General features: G+C 43.8%; 2 protein-coding genes across 2 annotated transcripts; both read left to right on the top strand.

The window, feature by feature from the left end:
• The first annotated feature begins 5597 nt into the window (after positions 1–5597).
• On the top strand, positions 5598–6228 carry LOC123042124 (translation initiation factor IF-2-like). The gene has a single exon (XM_044464645.1). The coding sequence runs from the start codon at positions 5658–5660 to the stop codon at positions 6057–6059; it is 402 nt and encodes a 133-aa protein (XP_044320580.1). The 5' UTR covers positions 5598–5657; the 3' UTR covers positions 6060–6228.
• A 4466-nt stretch (positions 6229–10694) lies between these two features.
• LOC100136992 (starch synthase 3, chloroplastic/amyloplastic) lies at positions 10695–18968 on the top strand. The gene is made up of 16 exons (XM_044470215.1): positions 10695–10892; positions 11284–11347; positions 11436–13133; positions 13399–13613; positions 13749–14019; positions 14930–15105; positions 15181–15288; positions 15816–15925; positions 16620–16722; positions 16913–17083; positions 17189–17317; positions 17442–17624; positions 17752–17883; positions 17975–18086; positions 18175–18298; positions 18416–18968. Exons 1-16 carry the CDS (start codon positions 10791–10793, stop codon positions 18546–18548), a joined length of 3831 nt encoding a protein of 1276 aa, XP_044326150.1. The 5' UTR covers positions 10695–10790; the 3' UTR covers positions 18549–18968.
• The last annotated feature ends 6297 nt before the right edge of the window (positions 18969–25265 follow it).

Raw genomic sequence — 25265 nt, 5'->3', positions numbered from 1 at the left:
CACGCCATGAGCCGCAGGCAGGCAAGTCTGGGTACCTTGGTTCCCAGAATGCCGATAGTAGCCCCAGGGCCCAAGGCGCGCTCAGACATGGCTTCGAGGCGACGCCAAAGGGCAAGGGCAGAGCGCCGCGGGACCCAATCGCCTGCGGACCAAGTCGACGCATGGCGCTTGATGGGACGTGGGTGTCTCCACTTCCCCACTCCGCCTCGGCAACTGTCCGTCTTATTAAAATGTTCACCTTATCCTATAAATTCCCTGGTCATGGTCATGTTGAAACCAACCTCATTTGAATTCCCAAAATGCCTATGGGTATTAATTTAGTGGTCCAGCAGCAATTAAATTGGCCTTTTCAATTTCTAAAAATGGTTAGACAACTCCTTTTGACCCCAAACTTTTTGTTCCATCTCAAGGTATTGTGTTATATTTAGGTGCCAAGTTCTGTTCAAAACAAAACTCACTTGGTACTAAAAGAAAATGCAAAACCGAAACAAAAACTGAAAAGACTGAAAAAGGGAAAAGGGGGGAAAAGGCCCCCGGCCCTTTGGGCCTCGGCCCACCCCAGCAAGTCAGACCACCTTCCCCCGCTGGGTCGCCCCTTCCCCTCCTTCTTGTTCGTCCGACCCCGACCTCGGTCGCCGCCGAACCTGTTCGTTCCCCACGTGCCCCCACGTCGTCAGCGTGAGGATAAGGCGGCCTCTCGACGCCTCGGGCCTCCTCCCCACCTACCTCCTCCCACTCACTCCCCCACTCTCGCCCTCTCCACTTCCTTCTGGGCTCGCCCCAGATCCCCTTCTCCACCTCACACGAACACCCGTCGTCGCCGCCCACCGGCGTCCATCGCGGCCACTTCCACCCCAAGCGCCCCTGATGTGTCCTTCTGCTTCGCTGGCCTCCGCTGCATCTTCCCCGACCACCCGCTCGAGCCAGAGCCCGCTGCAGCACCGCCCCGACCAAGTCATCGTCCTCGGCTCCGACGAGCACCGTCGGCACGCTTTGCTGCTTCTGCTGCTCCTAAGCGTTCACAGGGACACCATGTGCCCGCTAGGTGAGCCACCACTCCTTCTGCTCCTCCCATTTAGCTTGCCCACACCCCTAGCCACCCCATCGTGGCGCCGTCGTGGAGCTCGTAGTCGTGGTCAGTGCGAGCCTAGCCCACGTCGGAGGTTTGTCTCGTGTTCCTGGGGTCCCCAGGAACCCGCCGCTGCCCCTAGCTTGCTCCTTCGTGCACCATAGCGCCGGATCCTTCGAGCCCCGAGCTAGCGCCCGCCCACTCCGCGCCCGTCATCGCCGCGCCGCCCACTTTCGTTGTGGTCCGTGCTTTCCTGCTTCCCCTCCGCTAGCCCCTGCTACAGTTGCTCTCTGTCGCTTTTGCTACTGCTGTCCAGCCCACCGCTTGCCCCGCTTGCCACCGCTTGCGCCCGATGCAACCAAGCCCCGCCGTGGCTCAATCTCGATGCCGTTCACCCTATAGCCCTTCCCCAAGCCCCTGCCGCCCACACTGCCCGATGCGCCGTCACTCAGCTCTCCTACGCACCCGCTAGCGACCCGAACGGCCGCCAGAAACGGCCGGCAAGTGCCTCACCACCGTCCTTTGTGCTCGCCAACAGGCACACATGCGCACACGTATGCCTAAACCAAGGGGTTGACCCACTGACGTGTGGGGCCGCCCAATTAATTAACCGGTAAACCCCTAATTAGTTTAGCCCTAACCGCCTCGTGTGGCACTGACTGATGTGCCCCCACTAACTAATTAGCTAGTTTAAAATAATTAATTTTTAGTTATAGAAATTAGTCACTAACGCGCGGGTCCTACTTGTCCCGCTGGTCAGTCAACCTTTGACCACTCAACTGCTAGGTCAGCAGTTGACTGGCCCCACCTGACAGCCTCACAGTGCATCATTGGGTGCATTGCACTGGGTGCACCTAGCCTTTTCTGTCTAGTTTTTTTAATTAAAATAAAACCCAAGAATTTTAGAATATTGTTTAAACTTTGGAAATTCATATAAATTCAACCGTAGCTAACGTTCAGAAAAACAAGACAAATCTGTTGGTGCCCTCCATGTAGTTGTCACGTGCCTCTAACATTGAAAACATGGAACCGTCTCCCTCTTTTCGTTTGTCCGGAAAATACGAAAGCCAAGAAAACCCCTCTGGATGTTTTTCCCTCTTCGTCTGCAACATGTAGTACCGCGTTAGATACCCCCTAGCTATGCATATCGACATGTCATGCTTAGTGTTGCATCTGTTTGCTTTATATTTACTGTTTCTTCCTCCCTCTTCTCTCCGATAGACCCCGAGACCAATGCTGCCCCTGTGATCGACTACGCCCTTGACGACCAGACCTTTTCAGCAGAGCTTCCAGGCAAGCAAACCCCCCTTGATCATTCCAATATTGCCCATTCCATTCTCTCTCATGCTTGCATTAGATTTGCTATTGTACTTGATTGCTCTTATTCTAATGCATAGCCTGCTTTTGTAACCTGTTCTTGTACCTTACCTACTTATCCTAAACTACTTAGCATAGGTTGATTAGTGATCCATCAGTGACCCCTCACCTTGTCCTTATTGCCCCTGCTGGTTTACCAGGTGACTCGATCAACGTGATCAACGTCCAGGGCCCCACACATCACCTCACCCCCTTTAGTTGTACGACTCTACAGAGCTACTATCGAGTGCCGAGGGTGATACCTTGTAACGCACTCCTGATGATAACTCTGTGGTGTAGCTGTTCGGTCGTGGTCATTGAGGGTGATTCCTCCTTCACCACTCCTGATAACGACTTTGTCGTGCAACCCCTCAAGTGTGGACCATCGAGGGTGATTCCTCCAAGTCCACCTTGACGGTTACATTGAGTGGGAATCCATGAAGGGTGATTCCTCGGGTTTTCCCCTTGCTGCTTTGGACACACGATTACTTTGACTTTTACCACAAAACCATGTTACTAAAGCCGTGTTGGCCCCGAGGGGTATCCACGAGTTGATGTGTAGTCGGTTGACCTGGAGGGTACCCGCGAGATTTCTACGTGGCACGGCCGGGCATTGCGGGCCCTTGCCGTAAGTCCACGAGACGGGGCGACGTGGTCACATATCGTGAGTCCCTGCTCGTTATCGCGCGCTCCCAAGCCACTAATGAGATTGGGTATTTGACCTGAGTCGGCCACTGGCCTATATGCACTAACCACCACGCGGGAACAATTATGGGCACTCGACATCGTAGTATCAGCCGAAGCTTTCTAGACGTCGGTGACTGAGCAACGTGCGCCGTGTTGGACCGTGTAAAGCACCCTCCTTTGTAATGGAGGCTGCCAGGTCTCCTCATCTGTCGTGTACGCAACGTTTAGGTGTGCAACTGGCGGTGGGCCCAAGACCCCTGCGCGCATAGGATTTAGACCGGGGTGCTGACCTCTCTATTGAGACTAGGTAGGGCTGCGACGTGTTGATCTTCCGGGGCCGGGCATGACCCAGGAAAGTGTGTCCGGCCAGAGTGATCGAGCGTGTTGGGTAATGTGGTGCACCCCTGCATGGAAGTTAATCTGTTCGAATAGCCGTGTCCACGGTAACAGGACTGACCCAGAGTTGTATTTCGATCTTTACAATTAGAACTAGATACTGAGATGTGGTTTGGATATGATGGCTCCAAGATTGCTTTCTCGCAGGGAGTCGAGAAAGGATCTCTGAGCGTTAATGCTACAACATGCTTTCTAATTATAAAATGCTATTCTATACTCTTCTAAATGATGCAAGATGGTGGCTTCAAGATAGGCTAGGATTCCCCTCTATTCTGGCATGCTGCAGTTTAGTCCACGGATACTACCCATTTCTTTGATACCGATGCATATGGTCCTTGCTTGCGAGTACTTTGGATGAGTATTCACGGTTGCTTTGCTCCCCTTTTTCCACCACTTTCTATTTTTCTCGGATGCTGCAACCAGATGGTGGAGCCCAGGAGCCAGATGCTACTGCCGACGACTACTACTACCCCAACGGAGCCTACTACTACGTGGAGACCGCCGACGATCAGGAGTAGTTTAGGAGGCTCCCAGGCAGGAGGCCTTGCCTTTTCGATCGTTGTTGTTATTTGTGCTAGCCTTCTTAAGGCAGTCTTGTTTAACCTATGTTTGTACTCAGATATTGTTGTTTTCGCTGACTCTTGTGTACTCAAGCTTATGTATTCGAGCCCTCGAGGCCCCTGGCTTGTAACATGAAGCTTGTATTTCTCTGTGTGTCTAGAGTTGTGTTCTGGTATCTTCCCGTGAGTCCCTGATCTTGAGCGTACTCATTTGCGTGTATGATTAGTGTATGATTGAATCGGGGGCGTCACGATCATGAACCAACAAAGATGGTGCCTCCACCACAATCAAGAATAAATACGGAGATAAATGATCCCCTTGCCCGATACCATGTGAAGGAGAGGACGGATCCAAACGCTGACCATTAAAATGCATCGAAAATTTGACCGACATAACGCAAGTCATAATCCAGTCCATCCAGACCGAAGCAAAACCCATAGCCCCCATCATACATTTCAAAAAGTGCCAATCCATTCGATCATATGATTTGGCTAAATTCACTTTATAAGCACAGGATCCGTCTCGAGTGTGCTCAAAGAATGCATGCATTCAAAGGCTGTACGAGCATTATCAGAAACTAGTCTTCCAAAAATAAAAACATATTGAGTTAGGGAAATCATACCATCAAGAAGCAATCTCAACCGGTTTACAAGGCACCTAGAAATAATTTTATATATAACATGGCACATGACGTTAGGGATTCACTCCACCTGATGATCACTAAAAACTCCTATAAAAACAAAGCAAGATATGAGTTGGAGGCAAACAAGTCGAGGAAAACTGTATGGATGGATACTAACTCGAGGAAAACTGTATGGATGGAGAAAAATATTCACAAAGATCCCTAAAAAATGCACGAAAAAAATGATTAGTTAAATACTTCATCCGTACACAATTATAAGCGCGTCTAACTTTTTGTTAATTGGATGGATACTAACTCGATTTAGTGTGTTTGTTCACTTATATAGTCAATATTAAAATATATATTCAAAATATCTTATATTTGTGAACGGAGAAAACTGTATAAAGTAGTAGACAAAAATAGGCCAAGAAACAAAAACACCAATATTCCACCGCAATGTCAAACGAATATTAGTACTTCTGATTCTAAAAAAAAGAGTGAATATATTTTTTGAGGCAAAAATAATATTACTAATGCAGGTGGCCCAATTTTAGAAACCCACACGATGATTACGGCCACCCAAAGCCACCCTTTGCCGTAACCACACGATGACAGCGCCCGCCCATCGTTCACGCCACGCGCCAACCGCCACCGGCCGCCGTCCCGTTTCAAAACGTCGTCAACCTCACCACGCAACCGCTCCCCCTGGGTAAAACGCGCAAACCGTCCGACCGCCACGCAGGACCCACCACGCACGGCCCCACACGTGATAAGCCCACGGACCGCCATTACCGATTTGGAAGTAAACATACGAATTTCCCCCGAAAACTTTTCCCTCCCACGGGTCGCGCCTCCCGCCCAACCCTACCCCAACCCCCCTTCAAATACCGCCGCTCTCTCCTCCTTCCACAGCATCCCACCCTTCCCATTGGCCCAATCCGCCTCCCACCGTCACCCGGACCCCACATGGCAGCCACGCGCAAGCCCCGATCCCCGTCCGCCGCCGCCGCGGCCGGCGACCACCTCCGCTTCCTCCGCCCCGGCGCCCTCGCCCGCCTCCGCGACGCCAGGCTCCGCCGCCGCTCGAAGCCGGCCTACTCCCGCCCGGCCCCGGCCTCGCCGCAGCCGTCCCCCTCCCCCCCTCCCGCTCCCGCGCCCGCGGCGGGCGGGGACGGCGAGAGCGGGCCCTTCGTGCCCTACTTCGTGCCCGGGTCCAGATTCCTCGCGCCGCGCTGCCCGCAGCGGAAGAAGCTCACGGCGGGGAAGGTGGTGGCGCTCTTCTCGCCGCCGATGCCCAGCCCCGACCTGCCATTCGAGGCGGTTATGGAGTTCTTCAACGTGCCGGATATGGTCGTCGCCGCCCACTAGATGGGACCCGTCGTGTTGTATTATTAGTCGTGGTATACTTGTAGATGCATGGATCCAGTCCCCTCCCTGTCAATCTAGCTTCATGTCTTACAGTTTATTGTTTACCTTGTTTGTCTGTACCAAATCGATGTGAAAAACAAATACTACTATAAAGAATAGTTCTGCAGAATTTTGTGTAACTGCAAAAATGGGGAAGAGAAGTGCCAATTTGTTATGCTTTCCTTCTACGATCTATTGGGTGATCTGTGAATTCATTCGGGATATTTTGTTCTGGGCTCTCTAGTAGGCACATACATGCAGTACTAGGGGAATTCAGTTGCTTGTCAGATGTGTATCTAGTGATGAATGGACATCATCAATATCTGGTTAACCTTTTAGAAATGGTATGTATTTTTTCAACTCTAATTCAATTTTGTTGATTCAGATTACTTGAATCTTGCAGTTAGCAGTTCATGCCGACAGTATTATTGGTTAAGAAAGACTAGTTCAACTTGGTTGATGTAGATTACATACTGTCAGCATTTAACTCTTGTTAAACTTGCTTGTTTTATATTACATGAATCTTGCCGTTAGCAGTTCAACTCGGTTGATTTAGATTACATGAATCTTGCCGTTAGCAGTTCAACTCTAGTTCAAGTGGGTTGATGTTGATTACATGAATCTTGCTGTAAGCAGTTTAACTCTTGTTCAACCTTGTGATTTTGATTACATAAATCTTTCTGTTAGCAGTTAATGCCGTTTCTGCAATACAGTTAGGTTGCTTATGGTAATTTTTGACCTATTGATGCTCATGATAATTTTTGACAGTTCATGCCAACAGTATTTGTTAAGAAACACTATACATCTTAGGTTTCATATGTTGTTGGACATCGGCACCATCTGGTCTAGCCCAATCATTGCTGGGTTGTTACATTGTTACCTTCCTTATCCTCCTTTTTTGCTACACAGATCATCTTGTCATATTTGCTCAGCTTCGAGCATCTTCAACTGCAATCATAATTCAACATCTCTTTGATGATCAAGCTATCATGCTTGATGTCTGAGCAAAGGTGACTAACTCATCTCTTGCTAATCATGTTGAATTATGCTTGCCCTATACCCCTATGACTTGTATCTTCAATTGTGTTCCACTACTGCATAGGGCTATGTTTTCGATCAGTATATGTTAAGAAATGCACTTAACATCTTAATTTCCCTATGTTACTGGTCACTGTTGTCTTCTGGTATTGCTGAATAACTGCACAAAGGAGGAAGATGAGTGCCAATTTGTTCTGCTTTCCTACTTTGATGTAGTATTGGGTGATTTGTGAATTTAAGACATTCTGTTCTGAGTTTCTTATTTGGCATATGTATGTAGTGCAAGGGAATTCAATTGCCTATTGACTGATTTCATTGATCAACGGAGTAGTTAGAATGTTATTGTACTTTCAGAAATGGAAATTTTGTTGTTTACTCTAGTTCAACTTCTTTCGGTTTACATTACATGAATCTTATCGTTGGTAGTTCAGTAGCACAGCCTATTCTGGCTTATGCTAAATTCAACAGTTCATGCCGACAGTGTTGGTTAGGAAACACTACGTCTTAATTTCCTTATGTTGCTGGATTCGGCATCTTCTTAATTGCCCAATAATTTCTGATTTTTGACATTATTGCGCTGTTTTATCTTCTTTTCTGCAATAGATGTACATTTCATCTAGGCATATTTGCTCAGCTTCGAGCATCTTCAATTGCAATCATCATTAAAAGCTATCATGCTTGATCCAAACAAAGGTGACTAATGTATCACTTGCTAATCATGCTGGACTATGTGTTGTGTGGTTTTCCTATACCCCCATAACTCTTATCCTTGATGTCGTTTCAGTATTGTGTTGGGGCATGTAGCATGTTTCGTATCAGACTGGCTGTTGTAGTTTCTTTATTCATTTTCGTTTGGATAGGCCAACTTTCATCTCAGTGCTAACCCTGGCCAATAATGAATAATCCTATTTTTATGTTTATTTACCCACGCTATTCAGTTTATAGTTGACTAAAATTAGTGACCAGCAAGTTTTTAAATAATACCATGTTGAGCTATCATTTAATTGGTTCTACTGTTTCATTAGTGCTTATTTTGGCTGACATAGATATCCAGAAACTTCTGCACCTTCTGAATCATGTGTCCATTTGCTGTCATAGTAGTCCATTTGAATTACATGACGCTTGCTGATTGTTTTTGGCAGCCAAATTAGTAGTTTGGTCTTGGATTATTGGCATCACTCCTAAGAGAATTTTCTTTGAGGTGCAAATGTAGTGAAATTCGAGCATTTCTCTGGTACGAACTGCTTCATGCCTATCTAATTTCTGTTACTAATTTATTTTCCTATGCTGGATTGTTGGTAGTCTATACCACATCCTATTGAGTGGCACTGATGATGTTGTGAGAATATTGCCTGTAAGTAATGTCTGCAATATGAAAATATCAACAAATCTGAAGTATCAGTTTTCATATATCTTAAAAATGTTAGAACAGGGATGTCATGAAACTGACTTGAGAATTTATATTCTATAGTTGAGCACTCTTACAATGCCTTGTTCTGATGTTGTTAATGCTTGTGGACCACATATACAGTTATGCCCTTGTATTGTTCTCAAGCATATTGTTCATGCCGAATTCATGGTTCCGTGTTGAAATACTATACTATTATTTGCATGCATTTATTTTACTCGGTTGTACTTAATAAATATACTTGGGCATCCTAACTTAGCCATTTTGTGCTTGCTCCATTGTGTCACCTGACCGTTCTGTGGTATTTTTCTGCCCTGATCTTCACTTAATAAGAATTTATCTAATTTTCTTGTTAGTGTATCTGCTAAACTATGAAGGCATAAAAGCATGCCTGATAATGCCAGATGTAATTTGCATTTAGTTCTGGAATTACGATTGGTCACCTGAAAAGGGGCCCCACCTCCATTTATTTGCTTATCTTATCTCATTAAATTCTTGACCGATTAATCTGTTTTCTTATTACCATGCAATCCTATAGCTAAACTTGCATGTTCTGAAAGAAGTTTCATGGCCCATGGGATTGTTTTGTATATCAAGTGATTTTGCATTCTGGAACTGACAATAGTGGAAAAAATATACACTAAACAGCAAACTGGTGTTATCCTCCTGAGGTGTACCAGTCCGGGTTTATTAGGCCTAAAGACAACTTCTCTTAGACCAAGACACATAGTAATTTGCTCACATTAATTCTTTTATTTCACTCCGAATGCACTCTCTCATATGCATGCAGCCAATGAAAAAGCAAACATGAAGTGTATTAATTGCCTAACCATGGCACCAACAACAATGACTTTCAATGCAACCAATCAAATGGTTGCATGCATGCATCTTTTCAAAGCGAGGCCTTATAAAAAGGGACATGCTTGTGATGCTAAGAGGCCTAATAAACCCGGACGGAGGGAGTACCCATCTAAAGAGAATCCACCAATATATAGACTGATGGCAAATAACTAGCGCTGAACTGAGCGTGTTCTGCAGTTGATGTGAAAAATGAGAATCGCTTCAGCAATCGGCGTCAGCAACTCAGCATTGACTGCATCTCTCAATGTATGATGCCTGTTCCGTCTACTCACAACCATTTCTTTTAGTCTGTTTTTTTCTGTCTAGATCTCCATCAACGGTCTAAGAGTAGATTGTTACTGGTGACGGTGAGCTAGGCTCTGTGGCGCTGTGATGTTTTCCTCAAGTTCACTTTGCATGCAACTATTTTACTATTAATAACTAGAGAGGATAAGGCCAATCAGTTAACCGACCACAGCTCGTACGCGCGGATCACGGACGGGCCTTGGGCTGCGGGATTGAGAACAAAGGTGAGTCATCATCGGAGCCTTTTCTTCACATGTTACAAACTACTGTAGGCCTTCTAAAAAAAACTACAGTAGGCAGAATGAATCCCTCAAAAAAAAAAAAAAACTAGGCAGAATGGATCAGTACGCGGCCTGGTACACGGTTTAGTGCTTGGTCGTGCCGTCTGTGTATCCATGTGCCTGGTTGCACACAGACATGGGCTTGCACGGTGGAGACCACATGCTTGGTTTCTTGCTGATTCTTAAAGCAGGTGAGTGATGCGTAGGCTAGATCGGTGGAGTAAAAGGGGTTTGCAATTAATAAAGCTTAGACGCCTCCAGCTTAAGTATGAAGATGGTCATTTTTGCGACGTCTTCACATGCGGCCCTCATGCATCCTTCGAAAAGATTTCTCATGCAAAAAAAGAAGAAGAGAAAACACCGAATGTTCCAGCAGAGCTGAGAAGGCAGATGCAGATGCTACACGAGTCGTCCGCCCATCCATCCCTGGACCACGTTGCCCTCCCGACAAATAACAGCCGTCCACACCGCGAGCTCCGGGCCCACAGAGGTCGTGTGGGGACGACCGCGCGCAGCCGATCCGAGAAGCCCCCATCTTGCGTCCGTCCACATGTATTTCCCGCACGAAAATAATACGAGGCGTAGTTTTTGGCCACACACAAAGCGCACACACGGGAAAGCACACTATCGCTTTCGATCGAGGGGACGTGTGTGTGTGTGTGTGTGCAGACAGTCATTACGGCTGCGCATTCCGACGCGAGATTTTAGAGGCCAGGAAAAAAGAAACAAGGAAGGGGGTCGGTCAGCTTCGTGGAGGGAGGGAGGGAGAGAGGGGGGAGAGATCAGCGGAGGGGGTCGGGTTTTGATTTTCCCTCGGCAATGGAGATGGCTCTCCGGGCGCAGAGCCCGCTCTGCTCCCGGAGCCGCCCGGTGCTCCTCGTGCGGCCTGCCAGCGCCGCCGCCGTCCCTTGCCTCGCGCAGGTCCGTCTTCTCTTCTCTGGTCCGTCCTGGCTCGCGTTTTTCTGGCCCCATTTTTGGTCGGGAGAAATCCGATTGGTGTTCAGGCCTGCCGTGCGTCTTGCCATTGCCTGGTATCTGAGGCGTTATTTGTGCGCGCACTTGGTTTCAGTGGGTGTTGTACCATCTCTGCATCTTGGGTGTGTTCTTTACGACAGTTTTGCGCTTCTATCAAGCATTTTTTTTGGTTTGGCTGGTCTGCTAGCTGCAATCGAGGGAGGGGGTTCTTAACCTGGGGCATTTGTTGGGGTGCTTCGGCCGGACAGTTAGTTCAGTGACAAATAATGTGCTATTACAACATTTCAGTCAAGTGATCTTTATTTACAGTTCCACACCGTTCTCTCTTCTTTTCCAGTCTATCGTCAAGTGCAGCAGATTTACAAGAAGCAGGCTCGTTCGGTGCATGGTAGCAAGCTCAGGTTCGAGGATTGATTTTGTTACAAGTCAGCGTTTGAGTACTCCGGCGATACAGCTTACCTCATCTTCTCATAACATTGCATTATTCAGATTATCCCAAGAGGAATCCGAGGAGATCATCAGCTCCTAAGCCCAAGGGCACTGCCTCCAGAGAATATGCTCCAAGACCTTCTGCCGAATCTTGGACCTCCACGAAGAAGACTGAACATAGCAGCGCTGATGAAGACGGTGATCTTGGCGCAAGCAATGGGACGCTCAGTAGTGACACAGCAGAGCAGACAAGTACCGCAGAGGAAGAATATGAGGTGGAATTCTCAGGAAATGTTTCTAGCAGCGTGGAGCTGAAGGGTGTGAACGAGGAAGAGGTTGACCAAAAGCAGCCTCCTGCATTGTCTTCCACATCCATGGATGCTGAGTCTGTTAATGAAGCAACAGAGCACACAAGTACCGCAGATGAATCATCTGAGGTTGACTTCTCAGGAAATGTTTCTAGCAGCGTGGTGCTGGAGGTAGTAGATGAATCTGAGACTGAAGAAGAGGCTGACCAGAAGCAGTCATCAGCATCTTCCACCTCCATGGATGTTGAGTCAATTGACAGAGAACTTGAGGGGTACCGTGTCAGAATAAGTGCACTGGTGGGTGCTAGCACCCAAGGACAGGACCAATCAATTATTGGTGTTCATGAACAAGACAAATCGGTAATTACTTCCGATGAGCAAGACATATCAGCTGTTGATGTTCCTGAACAAAGCCAGTCAGTTGTTGCTGTCACCAGAGAAGATACAACAGAACAAACCACCAGCGAACAGGATATCACTGAAGCGGTAGTAGAGGAGATAGCCAGCAAGAATCTCGTGGCAAGAAAACATTCTTCATCAGAAGATGGCGTTGGGGCAAGGAAACATGCCAATGAAGAGCCATTGGTTGCTGGTGATGAACTGAGGGTAACAGAGGATGAAGAACAACATGAACCAGAGATGCAAGAACAGGTAAAGATGGATGTTGATCCTCAAGCACTAAAGCGAAGGCTTGAAGAGCTTGCAGATAAAAATTATTCGATTGGGAATAAGTGTTTTGTTTTTCCTGAATTAGTGGAAGCTGATTCAGTTATTGATCTTTACTTAAATCGTAGCATGTCGGCCTTAGCAAGTGAGCCTGATATCCTTATCAAAGGGGCATTCAATGGTTGGAGATGGAACCATTTCACTGAAAAATTGCATAGAAGTGAATTAACAGGGGATTGGTGGTGTTGTAAGCTCTACCTACCCAAGCAGGCATACAGATTAGACTTTGTGTTCTTTAATGGTGACACTGTCTATGAAAACAACAGTTATAATGATTTCGTCCTGCATATAGAAAGTGACATTGATGAACACTCATTTGAGGACTTCTTGCTTGAAGAAAAGCAAAGGGAACTTGAAAGGCTTGCTGCAGAAGAAGCTGAAAGGGAAAGACAAGCCGAGGAGGAGCGCCGGAAGGAGGAAGAAAGGGCCGCAATGGAGGCTGACAGGGCACAGGCAAAAGCTGAGGTTGAGACGACGAGGAATAAATTGCAGCATGTGTTGGGTTTAGCCAGCAGATATGTCGATAATCTATGGTATATACAGCCTAGCACATACAAAGGAGGGGATAGGGTCAGATTGTACTATAATCGAAGCTCGAGACCACTAAAGCATAAAAATGAGATTTGGTTGCATGGGGGTTACAATAACTGGACTGATGGGCCCTCTATTGTTGAGAGACTAGTCAAATCTGAAGAAAAGGATGGTGATTGGTGGTATGCAAATGGTATGTTAATTCACACATTTTATCTCTTAGGAATTAGGATTCATATTATCCGAACACAGCCATTTTATCATGACATTGGCATAAAACAAGCATGGTAACTTGGGCTTTTTTTATCCCTCTAAATTACATACTAATGTTTCTTTCCTTAAATACATGTTTTCTCGTGAATGAGTTTTAAGATCCAATTTCATATGTTTCTTTACTTGCTCCTTTTGCTTATCATACATATAGCTTACACTTTACTTTACTCCCGCAAAAAAAAAAGTTACTCTACCTGAAAGCGCATTGGTGTTGGACTGGGTTTTTGCTGATGGATCACCTGGGAACGCAAGCAAGTATGATAACAATGGGAAGCAAGATTTTCATGCTGCCGTTTCAAAGAGCATATCCGATGACTTGTTTTGGGTGGAAGAAGAACGTAGGATATTTGAAAGGCTTCAGCGAGAAAGAAAAGAAAAGGAGGATGCTTGTCGGAGAAAGGTTAGTTCAAGAGAATTAATGCATATCTGTAGGAGCATTATACCAATTTGTACTTTGGCTACTTATTAAGCAAAAAAAGAGAGCATCTTTCGACGGAAGATCTTGTGGTATTTACCTTTTGTTTGGTTTCAATAGGCTGAGATAACTGCAAGGATGAAAGCTGACATGAAGGAGAAGACTATGAGAGAGTTTCTTCTCTCACAGAAACACATTGTGTATACTGAGCCACTTGAAGTACGTGCAGGAACCACAGTTGATGTTCTATACAATCCTTCTAACACAGTACTGAATGGAAGTCCAGAAGTTTGGTTCAGATGTTCCTTTAACCGTTGGACTCATCCAAGTGGTCCTTTGCCGCCCCAAAAGATGGTGAATGCAGAAAATGGTTCACACTTACAAGCTACAGGTGTGGATCCTTGTCAGTGACCTTTCTTTGATGCATTTTTTTTGACGGGCCTACGGCGGGCTTACGCCGGCCTGAACCATTTCATATAAGATAGAGTACATTTACAAAGGTTGAAAGTTGGGGGAGGGAGAGATTACAAAAATAGTTGGGTTACAATCTCATAGATAAGTGGAACAACATAGTACACCAATCACGCAGAAGGTTCACGGCCTGCTCATTGGAGCATCTATTGGACCAAAGCATGAGGTCTTCTGCAGCTGAGCGGGCGATGAGGTGGATAGGTTGCAAATCCTGCCTAAAAACTTTTGCATTTCTTCTTTTCCAGATATTCCAGAGAATAGCAATGATGACCGTTGATCTTGGTTCTTTGATGCATTTTATTAATACACAATCAAGTACCATTAGATCCATCCCCCAGAATATTTTCTGCCCAAAGCTACTTGCTGGATTCGTACTTTTGTAACGGATATGCTCCTATGAATCTCTCTAGACTTATGCCAGAAGAGCTCAAACTACTACTTGCTCCTCATTTACCAGAAAAAAATATCTCATACAGATGTTTGAGTCCTGGAAATAGCCTCTTGCAGATATGTAGGGAAAGGCTGCGTACAATAGACCCAAAGTGGTCGGACCCTTCCCCGGACCCTGTGCAAGCGGGAGCTACGTGCACCGGGCTGCCCTTTTTTATGCAGATTCTGATATAAGTAAAACAGAGCCTCTTCCAACATATCAAATTTATGTGAAACTCAGTGCTGCTTCTTTTTACAACTTATTTTTGGACTATCATTTTGTTGCCAGTATTTATGATAGTAGTTCAATCTGCACTTTCAATTAACCTGTAAATAATCTTCGTATTATCATGGAATTTTCTCCTTTTGCATCCCTTTTAACCGTTCTGTCCATTTTCCAGTTAGGGTTCCTTTGGATGCATATATGATGGACTTTGTTTTCTCTGAATCGGAAGAAGGTGGGATATATGACAACCGGGATGGGATGGACTATCATATTCCTGTGTCTGATTCCATGGCAAAGGAACCACCTATGCATATTGTGCACATTGCAGTAGAAATGGCTCCTATTGCAAAGGTAAACATACTTCCTACCTTCTTCTTTGGGTACACAGAATGATGACATGCTCAACAATGACCAATGTTGTCACAGGTCGGGGGCCTCGGTGATGTTGTTACTAGTCTTTCACGAGCTATTCAAGATTTAGGCCACAAGGTTGAGGTTATTTTTCCAAAGTATGACTGTTTAAACCTAAGCAATGTAAGTTGTACACTGCACTTTATCTGGTGTCTTCCTTTTCTTTTTGTCTTATAGTGGCCCTGTTACTAAGTTACACTAGTATAATAGCACACAATTATACCGTGGCACTATGTGTGTATGTCCTTTTCATAACTGTACTAGAGATTTTGGAGTCTCAAAGATTTCCAAAAAAACTGAATTCTGTAGATATTTAAGCAACTCTTAGTAACTCAGTTGGTGGTTGCAAATCCCAACATGCTTTAAAATTTGCTCTCTCATTTCTGAATAGATCACCGAAGATTTATTTTGCTTTGTTTGCTGTATAGAGCACGGGAGTACCTCTTATTTTTGAATAGAGCACCGAAGTACGTCTCTTCAAAACATGATTTATTTTGCTTTGTTTGCTGTATATTTACCTGTAGCAGTATTTAGTTTTACTACTATTTTCGTCTTTGTTGACAATGTTTGATCTGCTTGCCTGATAGGTGGGAGTGGTGTTTGTTAGTATAGTTATTTTTCATCATTAAGCTGCCTTTCTTTCGTTGCAGGTGAAGGATTTACATTGCCGTCAAAGTTTTACTTGGGGTGGTACAGAGATAAAAATATGGTTTGGAAAGGTTGAAGGCATCTCTGTTTATTTCTTGGAACCGCAGAATGGGTATGCTTATGCCCCATATTTGACCAATATATACTACTACTATTTATCAGTTGTTATTTTGTTTACATTTCATATTCTACTTTGTTAACGATTCCTTGTTTTATCATGAGTATCCTGTGTTTGACCTCATGTTAAGACCAGTACACCAACAGGGGCCATGGCCCCCCTTAATTTTTGCATTCATTAAAGAGCATGCTAGGTTTGGCCCTAACTAGTGTTTCAACTAGAGATTAGTCCCTCCTTTCCTACTAATTTGTTCCCCTTTAAGTTATGGCCCCCTCTTAAGTTTTGCTCAAGCTCTGCCACTGCTTGTCACACTAACTATGAGATGAAAACGGTTGTTTGATTGCTTCTTTTTACTTACACCTTAGTTATTATTTTGTATTGATGTCTTCTCTTTGCTATACTGGTTATTCCAGTGAGTTGAGCATGGCTATAGAGTTGGCATCCATATTAATTAAGTATTCTTGTTTTCAACTTGTATTCAGAACTGAATTGTAGCAAGTTGCAATGCTAGTACGCAGACAGACGAGATGTGATGTGTAGAGGCTTCAGGCAAAACATAAATGTTTACTTCTGTTAGTAATTGAATGAAATTCCATCAATGTGAACCATAAATCTGGGAATAAGCTTTGCAATTTCGTTCAAGTAAAAGCATCATAAAAGAGGATTGTTTTGACATTTCTTGTTGCAGGATGTTTTGGGTTGGATGTGTCTATGGAAAGAACGATGAAAGTAGATTTGGCTTCTTTTGTCATTCTGCCCTGGAGTTTCTTCTCCAGAGTGGCTCTTCTCCAGTAAGTACAAAGCTATCTATCACAGCATTGGGGTTATATTACTTATATCGGTCTTCTCCTGTGGCGTTTTAGCTAGTCCATTTGTTAGACCGTGCAAGTACATCATCAAGCCATTCCATGCTGTTACTTTCTCGCTTGTATTCCCCGCCTCTCGACTTTTCATATTGCTCAAGTGTTGTCATCCTAACAGGATATCATACACTGTCATGATTGGTCAAGTGCTCCAGTTGCTTGGCTGTACAAGCAACAGTATGTTCATAATGGGCTGCCAAATGGTCGGGTTGTATTTACCATCCACAATCTTGAATTTGGGGTACATCACATCGGCAAAGCAATGGCACATTGTGATAAGGCTACAACTGTGAGTATCTTTGTTTTGCTTTATCCCTGTGATAAAGCAGATCATTCAACATATGGTTTAATTGTATTTCTTGTTTTCTTATACTGTTTTGGCCACCCATTGCAGGTTTCGTACACATATTCGAAGGAAGTGTCTGGACATGGTTCTATTGCTCCTCATTATTTCAAATTCCATGGCATTCGTAATGGAATTGATTCTGATATTTGGGATCCCTATAATGACAACTTCATTCCGGTACGCTAATCATCATCGATTATATAGCCATGCATTTACCATCAGCCTGGACGTAATGTGAGAGGTCTGTCTTAGTACTGTTGTGGATATTGTCAGCTCAACCTTTTCTGTCATACTTTTTTAGGTCCATTATACTTCTGAGAATGTTGTTGAGGGTAAGAGTTCTGCAAAAAGGGCATTGCAGGAGAAGCTTGGATTACATCAAACTGATTCCCCTCTAGTTGGAATCATCAGTCGGCTTACAGCCCAGAAGGGAATTCACCTTATCAAACATGCAATTTATCGAACCCTTGAACGCAATGGACAGGTCTTGTATTTCGCTTATACTAGATAACACCCCCCATGTTTAATTGCAAGCTTGTTGTGCGTTCTTTCTTGGCATTTAGCCTTTGCCCAACTTGTCAAAACTAAATCATATTGTCTTTCTTCAACAGGTGGTTTTACTAGGCTCAGCTCCAGATCATCGCATACAAGGTGACTTTAGCAACTTAGCTGCTAAACTGCATGGTGAATTTGATGGTCGTGTGAAGCTTTGTTTAACTTATGACGAGCCACTATCACATTTAGTAAGTCTCAGGTCCTCTTTAAGCGGCCCCACATATTAGAAGTTTAGAACTGGGTTATCTTTACTAAATAAAATTCATGATCCTGTTGTAGATATATGCTGGCGCCGACTTCATTCTTGTGCCTTCCATTTTCGAACCTTGTGGTTTAACACAGCTTACTGCTATGCGATATGGATCCATCCCAATTGTTCGGAAAACTGGAGGTATTTATAATTTCTTGACATCTCCATGACATTTTGTTGTGTTGCATCGCTTGTTAGCAGTAAAAGACATGCCATGCATTGTGTGCAGGCCTTTATGATACCGTTTTTGATGTGGACGATGATAAGGATCGGGCCCGTGAACAAGGCCTTGAGCCGAACGGATTCAGCTTCGAAGGAGCTGACAGCAATGGCGTAGATTATGCTCTCGACAGGCAAGTATAACCTACCAGTCCTCTTTCGAAAAGAGAAGTATAACCCACCAGAGTTGCATGCACTGTAACGGCACACAAAGCGTAAGTCATGCCTCCTGTCCCCCTGCTCCATTTCAGGGCGATCACCACATGGTACGACGCTCGCGACTGGTTTCACTCCCTCTGCAAGCGGGTCATGGAGCAGGATTGGTCCTGGAACCGGCCTGCTCTGGACTACATGGAACTGTACCATTCCGCGCGCAAGAACTGAGACTTTAAGCTGGCAGGGAGAAGAACAGATGAAGTTCCGGGAGTGGGTTTGCCAGGTTTTGCGACATGCCAATGTCTCACTGCATATGCCGTTCTCCGGAAGCCATTCTTTGGGATCTGAGAAGACTGCGATAGGCTGAGATGTGAGCTGTTTACTTTATCCCTTGATCATGATATCGCAGCATGTGACACGCAGACGTCAAATGTGGCACACGGGAAAGTTCGTTCTAGCGGGAGTCTTCAGTTTTCGCAAACATGTACCAATGCAAATATGTTCATTTTACGGTTCTGTAGTCCTTGAAGATGTACATATTTTGTAAGCTGGCAGTTAGATTCTTGGGGCCGACGCTCAGTGTAGTAGTATTATTGTCTGCCTCGTCTGAATAATAAAGTGCATATCAAATGGTGTCAAAAAAAAAAAGTGCATATCAAGGCTCTGTTTGGTAATCGCCCGTAATCTGTGGAGCGGGGAAACTGCAACTCCTTCGATTTGAACTGCAGCTCCGCCAACTCCGCTCCTGGAGTTGTGGAGCGGAGCGGTACCGAATAGGGCCCAAGTGGTGTACTATATCACGTTGGTATCTCAAAACTCGAAAGCGTGTTACATTCGGCAGCAATTGAGCATGGGGAAGCTGAGCTCTCTGTTCTGATTCTGCTGCATGCGCCGCGCACATCTATTGTAATTACGAAATGAAAGAATTGGAATGAGACAAGCAGCTTTGGCTTGGCATAGCCGATGCCGGCCGACGGTGATCAGCTCGCCGCCGCCGCAGCACCTTGACACGACGACAATCTTGTTGTCGTCCGCCCTGATGTTGTCCATCAAGTCGTAGATGCCGAACCTCGCCACCATCTTCATGGAGCCCTTCTTTACTCGGTCGGATCATATGCGCCATTAGCGAGATTGAGTGTCCCTCTTCGGCGAGCCCTTCTTGGGGTCCCTCCCGTGTTTCTGTGTCTTTCCCCACTGTCCCCCTCTGCGACGTGCGGCGGTGGCTGCGGGAGTTTCCCTCGGAAATGAGGGGCGGCTCCGTCGACCACGGCTCATGCGCGAATCTGGCATTGGTGGTGGCATGTTGTGCTACGGATAGAATTTCGTTTGATTTGGTTCGATTTTGTTTGCTTTCGGTGCCGATTAGGTAAGTGACTGATGCACTGCGGGAGGTGGATTGCCTTGCGTTGTCTTGGGTCAGGAGCACGATGGCATCTAGGACAAAGTGTCGGAGACTTGCGGGCATGGCCAAGCGGCCAGTACAACATGTTTGGAGTGAAGAAGGTGAATTTTGGGATGCCAGTATCAGCCTACGAGGTAGTTGCATAGCACATGACAAAATTTCCAGTTTATGCTACTTAATTTGTGCTAGAATTGCAAAACTGAGGTGTGATCTATGTGAACAGGGAAATAACATGTTTTATTTCCCTGCCCACTTCACATTTCGAGGCGATCTTCGTTTTTGCCCTGGCCTGGCACTTTGCTAAAGGGTAGAATCTTCATCTTCAACCTCTACACCTGCTGAAGGAGTTGTCAAGCTGAATACAGACATAGCAGTTGATGTATCCAGGGGTGAGGCAGGTGGATCGATGATAGCACGAGATGATCAGGGCTCCTTCCTTGCAGCCAGATTTAGAAACTACCCAGGGACTACCTCTCCGCTGATAGAGGAAGCTTTGGCGTGCCGGGACGCGATGGTGTTTGCGATGGAGCAAGGATGGACCAACGTTCAAGTTGAAACAGACTGTCAAGTCTTTGCCAATGAGTGGAAGAATAGAAGAGACCTGTCTGATGTGGGTCTCATTATCAGAGAGATGAAGGTCTATCTCTCATATTTTCAGGGATTCGAGTTGTATCATATTAGTAGAGAAGCCAATGCTCTGGCTCACAAATTAGCTTGGCATGTTCAGCTGTTAGGCATGGGCGATGTAACTTTCAGTTGTATCCAATTTTAAATAGCACGCTGTTTCGCCGTTATAACGCGGTTATAGCATATTTAGAAGGGAGACGTTACGTTTTGGCAAAATCAGACGCTACGGCGCTAATCGCGTAATTAGCGCGCTACACACGCTATAACGTTGTAACGTTGTAACGTTATAACGTGCAGACCGTGCAAAACTGAAATAAGCACAGCCCAACAGACCCAGCAGGTCAAAACCAACCCACGACCACTAGCTTTCTCACTCCTTTTATCAGATTCTCCCACTAGCTTTCTCCCTCATTTTATCAGATGCATATATTGCTTGCTCCTATGAAAAAATTAGTTGCTTAAATACTTTATTTCTAGATATTTTAATTTTTTTTGCAAACGCTATTTCGAAATATAGCACGCTATTAGCCCGCTATAACTTGTGTAGCATTTAGAGAAGGGCCTCGCTATATTTTGTAGCGCGCTATTTAAAATATTGCAGTATCCCCGAATTTCTGAGTGACGAGATACACTCAGACTATGTACGATGGAGGAATGAATAAATGCCGTTAAGGGCCGTACTTCAAAAAAAACCTCTACATCAACCCTTGCCGCTCCCATGGCGATCCGGGAGTAGTCCACCTTCCAGGATGAGGGTTTGTGGTGTAGAGATGTGTCACCCCCCCCTCTCTCTCTCCCTCTCTCATTGCCATCATGATTGCGATCTTGGGCATTGATGATTAGTTGAATTGTATGATATACCTATTGTGACAAGTACCTTTATGGATCAAATCTTATTCATGTTATATTCTTGAACTTAAGGAGTTAATGAGATTACAAATGCATGTCTAGTATAATCCCTGGAGACACCCATGAGACATTGGGTGACTCATTAGACAGACTGAACGACTAGATCATATGGTGTTTGTGTAGTATAATCTCTGGGGCTACCAGGGTGACATTTGGGGTGGCTTAATATATTAAATTTAGAAAGAGAACTTTGAGGTGGTTTGCTATTTGCGCACCTATGAGATTTCTTCCGGAATTAATCCAATCAAAAGAAACTTTGTGAGGTTACATCATTATTTTAACAAAGTTATCATGTTGAGGGTTGACACTAATGAAACCTAAGAACCCTAGGCCTTGTTTCCAACAATTGCAAACCTCGTTTCGGCCACATTTCCATCTTATTACCTTGCTATTTTAATTGTTCAAAAAATACAAAAAAAACACCATCCAAATTATCTATCTACCATCAAATTTATCAATCTCTTTGCCGAACGTGTGCACCTATACAATGAAAACTGTACCACGTGTGTTGGGGACACAAACAATTACTTGTATCTTATTGCAGTGTTGATTAAGAGGAGAATACAATCGTCCTACATCTCTTGTTGCTTGATAAATCTTAGGTCATCCACTTGAGGGAAATTTATTGTTGTCCTACAAAACTCTATGCTTGAGGCCTAACAGAGTCTACAAAAATAGAAGTGTGTAGTAGACATTAGTAAGCAATAAAAAGAGCAATGAAATGCAATGGAACTGAAGAATAAAATAAGGATAAAGCCTTCACAGGGAATAACGAGTAGAACACTTAATAGAAATAAGGAACAAAATGACAAGTACTTAAAATGTCTTCACAACAGTCACAGAAGAAGGATAGAGGGAGAAATTCTTTGGAACACGACAAAGTGCTGAAAGTGAAGCTATTGAAGAATAGAACCCATAAGCTTGGTGAAGACATGGTGACCTGTTTACCCAAATTCAAATTGTTGGCGATAGTTCTACATCTTGGTTGGAGAGGTTGATCCACCACTCGAAGGACACACAAGTCCTTGCCTTTGTGAAGATATATAGAGAAAGATTGATTTAGGTATTTATATCTCCTGAATAGGCGCTTACAATATCGATTACAAGTAGTGGCATCATTTACAAGAGACACAACAACGGTACACTATACACAACATCGGGGGAACGCAAGATCCTAATTACCAGGCATGCTATACTAAAGAATCTATTGACTGCCCAATTACCCTAAGTCCAACGCTAATTGACTCCTAATACCCCCCCCCCCCTTGGACAACATTGTTTCTAAGCCTCATTGTCTTGAGAATCTTTATATATCTTGAGTGCTGGAAAGTCTTGCATTTTCTTAATACTCCCTCCGTCCCATGATATAAGAGCGTTTTTGACACTAGTGTCAAACACTCTCTTATATTATGGGAAGGAGGGAGTAGTTCTTAATCTTGAAAACTTTAGAAATCTTTGACCTTGTACTGCATATGTATTCCTAAAAATTCTATGAAAAAAATATTGGGAGAACAATAGGAATTTGATATATTGTTAGTATAATTAATTGTCTCATTCACGCCTACATGAGAAATCCGTTGGAAAACTCATAAAGAAAACAGTATAATATTAATTATCAAATGATAATTAATAAGTTTAGTTCTAGGAGTTTTACCCCCTAAACTTTGCAAATCTCGTAGTTGTCTCATACCAATGCCATGAATGCATTTTTGAAATATAACTATTGGTAAAGACTCAGTGAGCAAATCTGTAAAATTGTCACAAGATTTTGTTTGCAGAATACCAGGTTCTCCATTTTTCTGTAATTGATGAGGAAAGAAGAGTTTTGGAGCAATATATTTTGTGATATTACTTTTAATATACCCCATATGCATTTGATCAACACATACACCATTATCCTCATAGATAATAGGTTGATGAATCTAATGAACCAATACTGTGTGATGTTTGAATATGGTTAATCACTCTACGAAGTCATACACACTCTTGTGAGGCTTCATATGCAATTATTTCAGAGTGGTTAGTGGAAGTTGCTACTAAAGTCTATTTTGTTGACTTCCATGAAATAGTAGTTCCATCGTATAAAAATACAAACACAATTTATGATCTGGCATATGAGGATCAAAAAGATATCAAGCGTTAGTATAACCAACTAGGGTCATCTCTTGACTATTCTGATATAATAAACCAAGGTCTTTAGTACCAAGCAAATATATGAAGATATTCTTCACTCCCGCCCAATGGTGTTTTGTTGGAGCTGCACTATGTCTAGCCAGTAAATTTACTGCAATGGCAATGTCCGGTCTAGTACAATATGTGAGGTACATTAGTGCTCCTATATCACTGAGGTATGGAAACTCATGCGCCAATACCTCCTCGTTATGATCCCTAAGTCTAAAAGAACAATATCAAGAGATATCATGACCATGGGTGTTTTGGATGCATATGATTTATACATGTTGAACTTTTTTAAAAAAGTTTTTGAATATAGGCGGGTTGATAAACGAGTATTCATGAGGAAGGTGCTCAATTTGTAAACCTAAGAAGGATTTGTTTTTGCCAAATATTTCATCTCAAACTCCGCCATTAAATGATTCTGTGCTATAGTTATATCTATTGTGTTACCAATGATGTTGAGGTCATCAACATATACTGAGATGGTGCAAAAGCCCCTTGAGGATTTATTTGTAAAAATGTAGGGGAAATCATCATTATTCGAGTATCCTTTATTGAGAAGGAACTCATTGAGTCAGTTATACCACATTTTACCCAACCGCTCGAAGCCATAAAGTGAAATTTGTAATTTTACACAATACATGTTATGATTTTATGTTTGGATTCAAAATTTAAGCCCATCAGGGACTTCCATATAAATATCTGCATCAACCCATATGGAAAAACAGTCAACACATCCATTAACTAAATTAATAAACTCATTTGTACTACCAATGATACTAATTATTGAAATGTATTTCCACTCATTAGAGGAGAATATGTATCGTAGTAGTTGACACCAGATCCGTGCGTCAAACCTCTACTAGTCTCGCCTAAATGAAAGGCTTTATGAGGAGTAGGCATTACTTTAGAAAATACTTCTCTTTTGTTAAGCGAGCACAATTCTGCCTCAATTGCCTCCTTCCATCTAGGTCAATCCGAGCACTTTAGGCACTTTTCCATAGATTTTGGCTCTGGATCCAGTTGAAGTATATTAGCAATTTTCAAGGAGAAATATGTGTCGACCAGTGTAGTCTGTCTATTTTATGATTCTCCTGAATGAATATAATTTCTGGATATTTCATTGATTTCTTCAGGCACCATGTGATTTCCATAAAAACAGAGTCTCAATGTTTCGATGGCCAACATTAGAATTTATGTGCACATTTATGTTGGGTTCCTGATGTTGAACATCTATTTTGTGTCTACTAACTTTAGGTTGATTTGCATTTACTGTTGTAGATATTGATTTTCTTTGTTTCTGCTAAGGCTTTGGAGAAGCCTTTTCCTTTGTGATCAGATTTCTCCCCCTTCTATTTCAACTGGGAGTTGAGTAGTTTTATTTGGTACCTCTACTCGTTCTGATGCATTAACTATAGGGATATAAGATTTAGTGACGCCTTTATGGTTAGTAAATGCGTTCGGCATGTTGTTTGCAATGTGTTGGAAATCTATAATTTTCTAAACTTTAGAACAAATTCTTTTGTACCTGGATCTAAGGAATGAATGTCTGTAACATTGCAATCTATTTCCTAGCATTCCTTGTGGTTTATTCTCCCCCTAATGCCACAAAATGGTCCTAAAATATCAATCAGTGTACCGGATGTTAACAAGTCCCTGTTAAATGTTTTATAATTGATGGAGAATTATATGCCACAAAGATTCCTAATTTCTATGGTGGCCCACAGAGGTATACTGCGGGCGTGATATTGGTACGTACACATCACAACTGAATTTTTGCAGATGAAAAATACTTGATTGATTGCCACATACTATTTGAAATGGGGAAGTCT

Source organism: Triticum aestivum, chromosome 2B (assembly GCF_018294505.1).
Source record: "Triticum aestivum cultivar Chinese Spring chromosome 2B, IWGSC CS RefSeq v2.1, whole genome shotgun sequence".
NCBI classification, from domain to species: Eukaryota; Viridiplantae; Streptophyta; class Magnoliopsida; order Poales; family Poaceae; genus Triticum; species Triticum aestivum.
The sequence above is the reverse complement of the archived record's forward strand: the minus strand, read 5'-3'. Positions and strand labels throughout refer to the sequence as shown.

Coding starts and splice junctions, on each gene's coding strand:
- LOC123042124 (XM_044464645.1), top strand. CDS start 5,658: ATGGCAGCCACGCGCAAGCCCCGATCCCCGTCCGCCGCCGCCGCGGCC.
- LOC100136992 (XM_044470215.1), top strand. CDS start 10,791: ATGGAGATGGCTCTCCGGGCGCAGAGCCCGCTCTGCTCCCGGAGCCGC. Junction 13,134..13,398: donor TGATTGGTGGTATGCAAATG/GTATGTTAATTC, acceptor CAAAAAAAAAAG/TTACTCTACCTGAAAGCGCA. Junction 16,723..16,912: donor TCCAGAGTGGCTCTTCTCCA/GTAAGTACAAAG, acceptor TCATCCTAACAG/GATATCATACACTGTCATGA.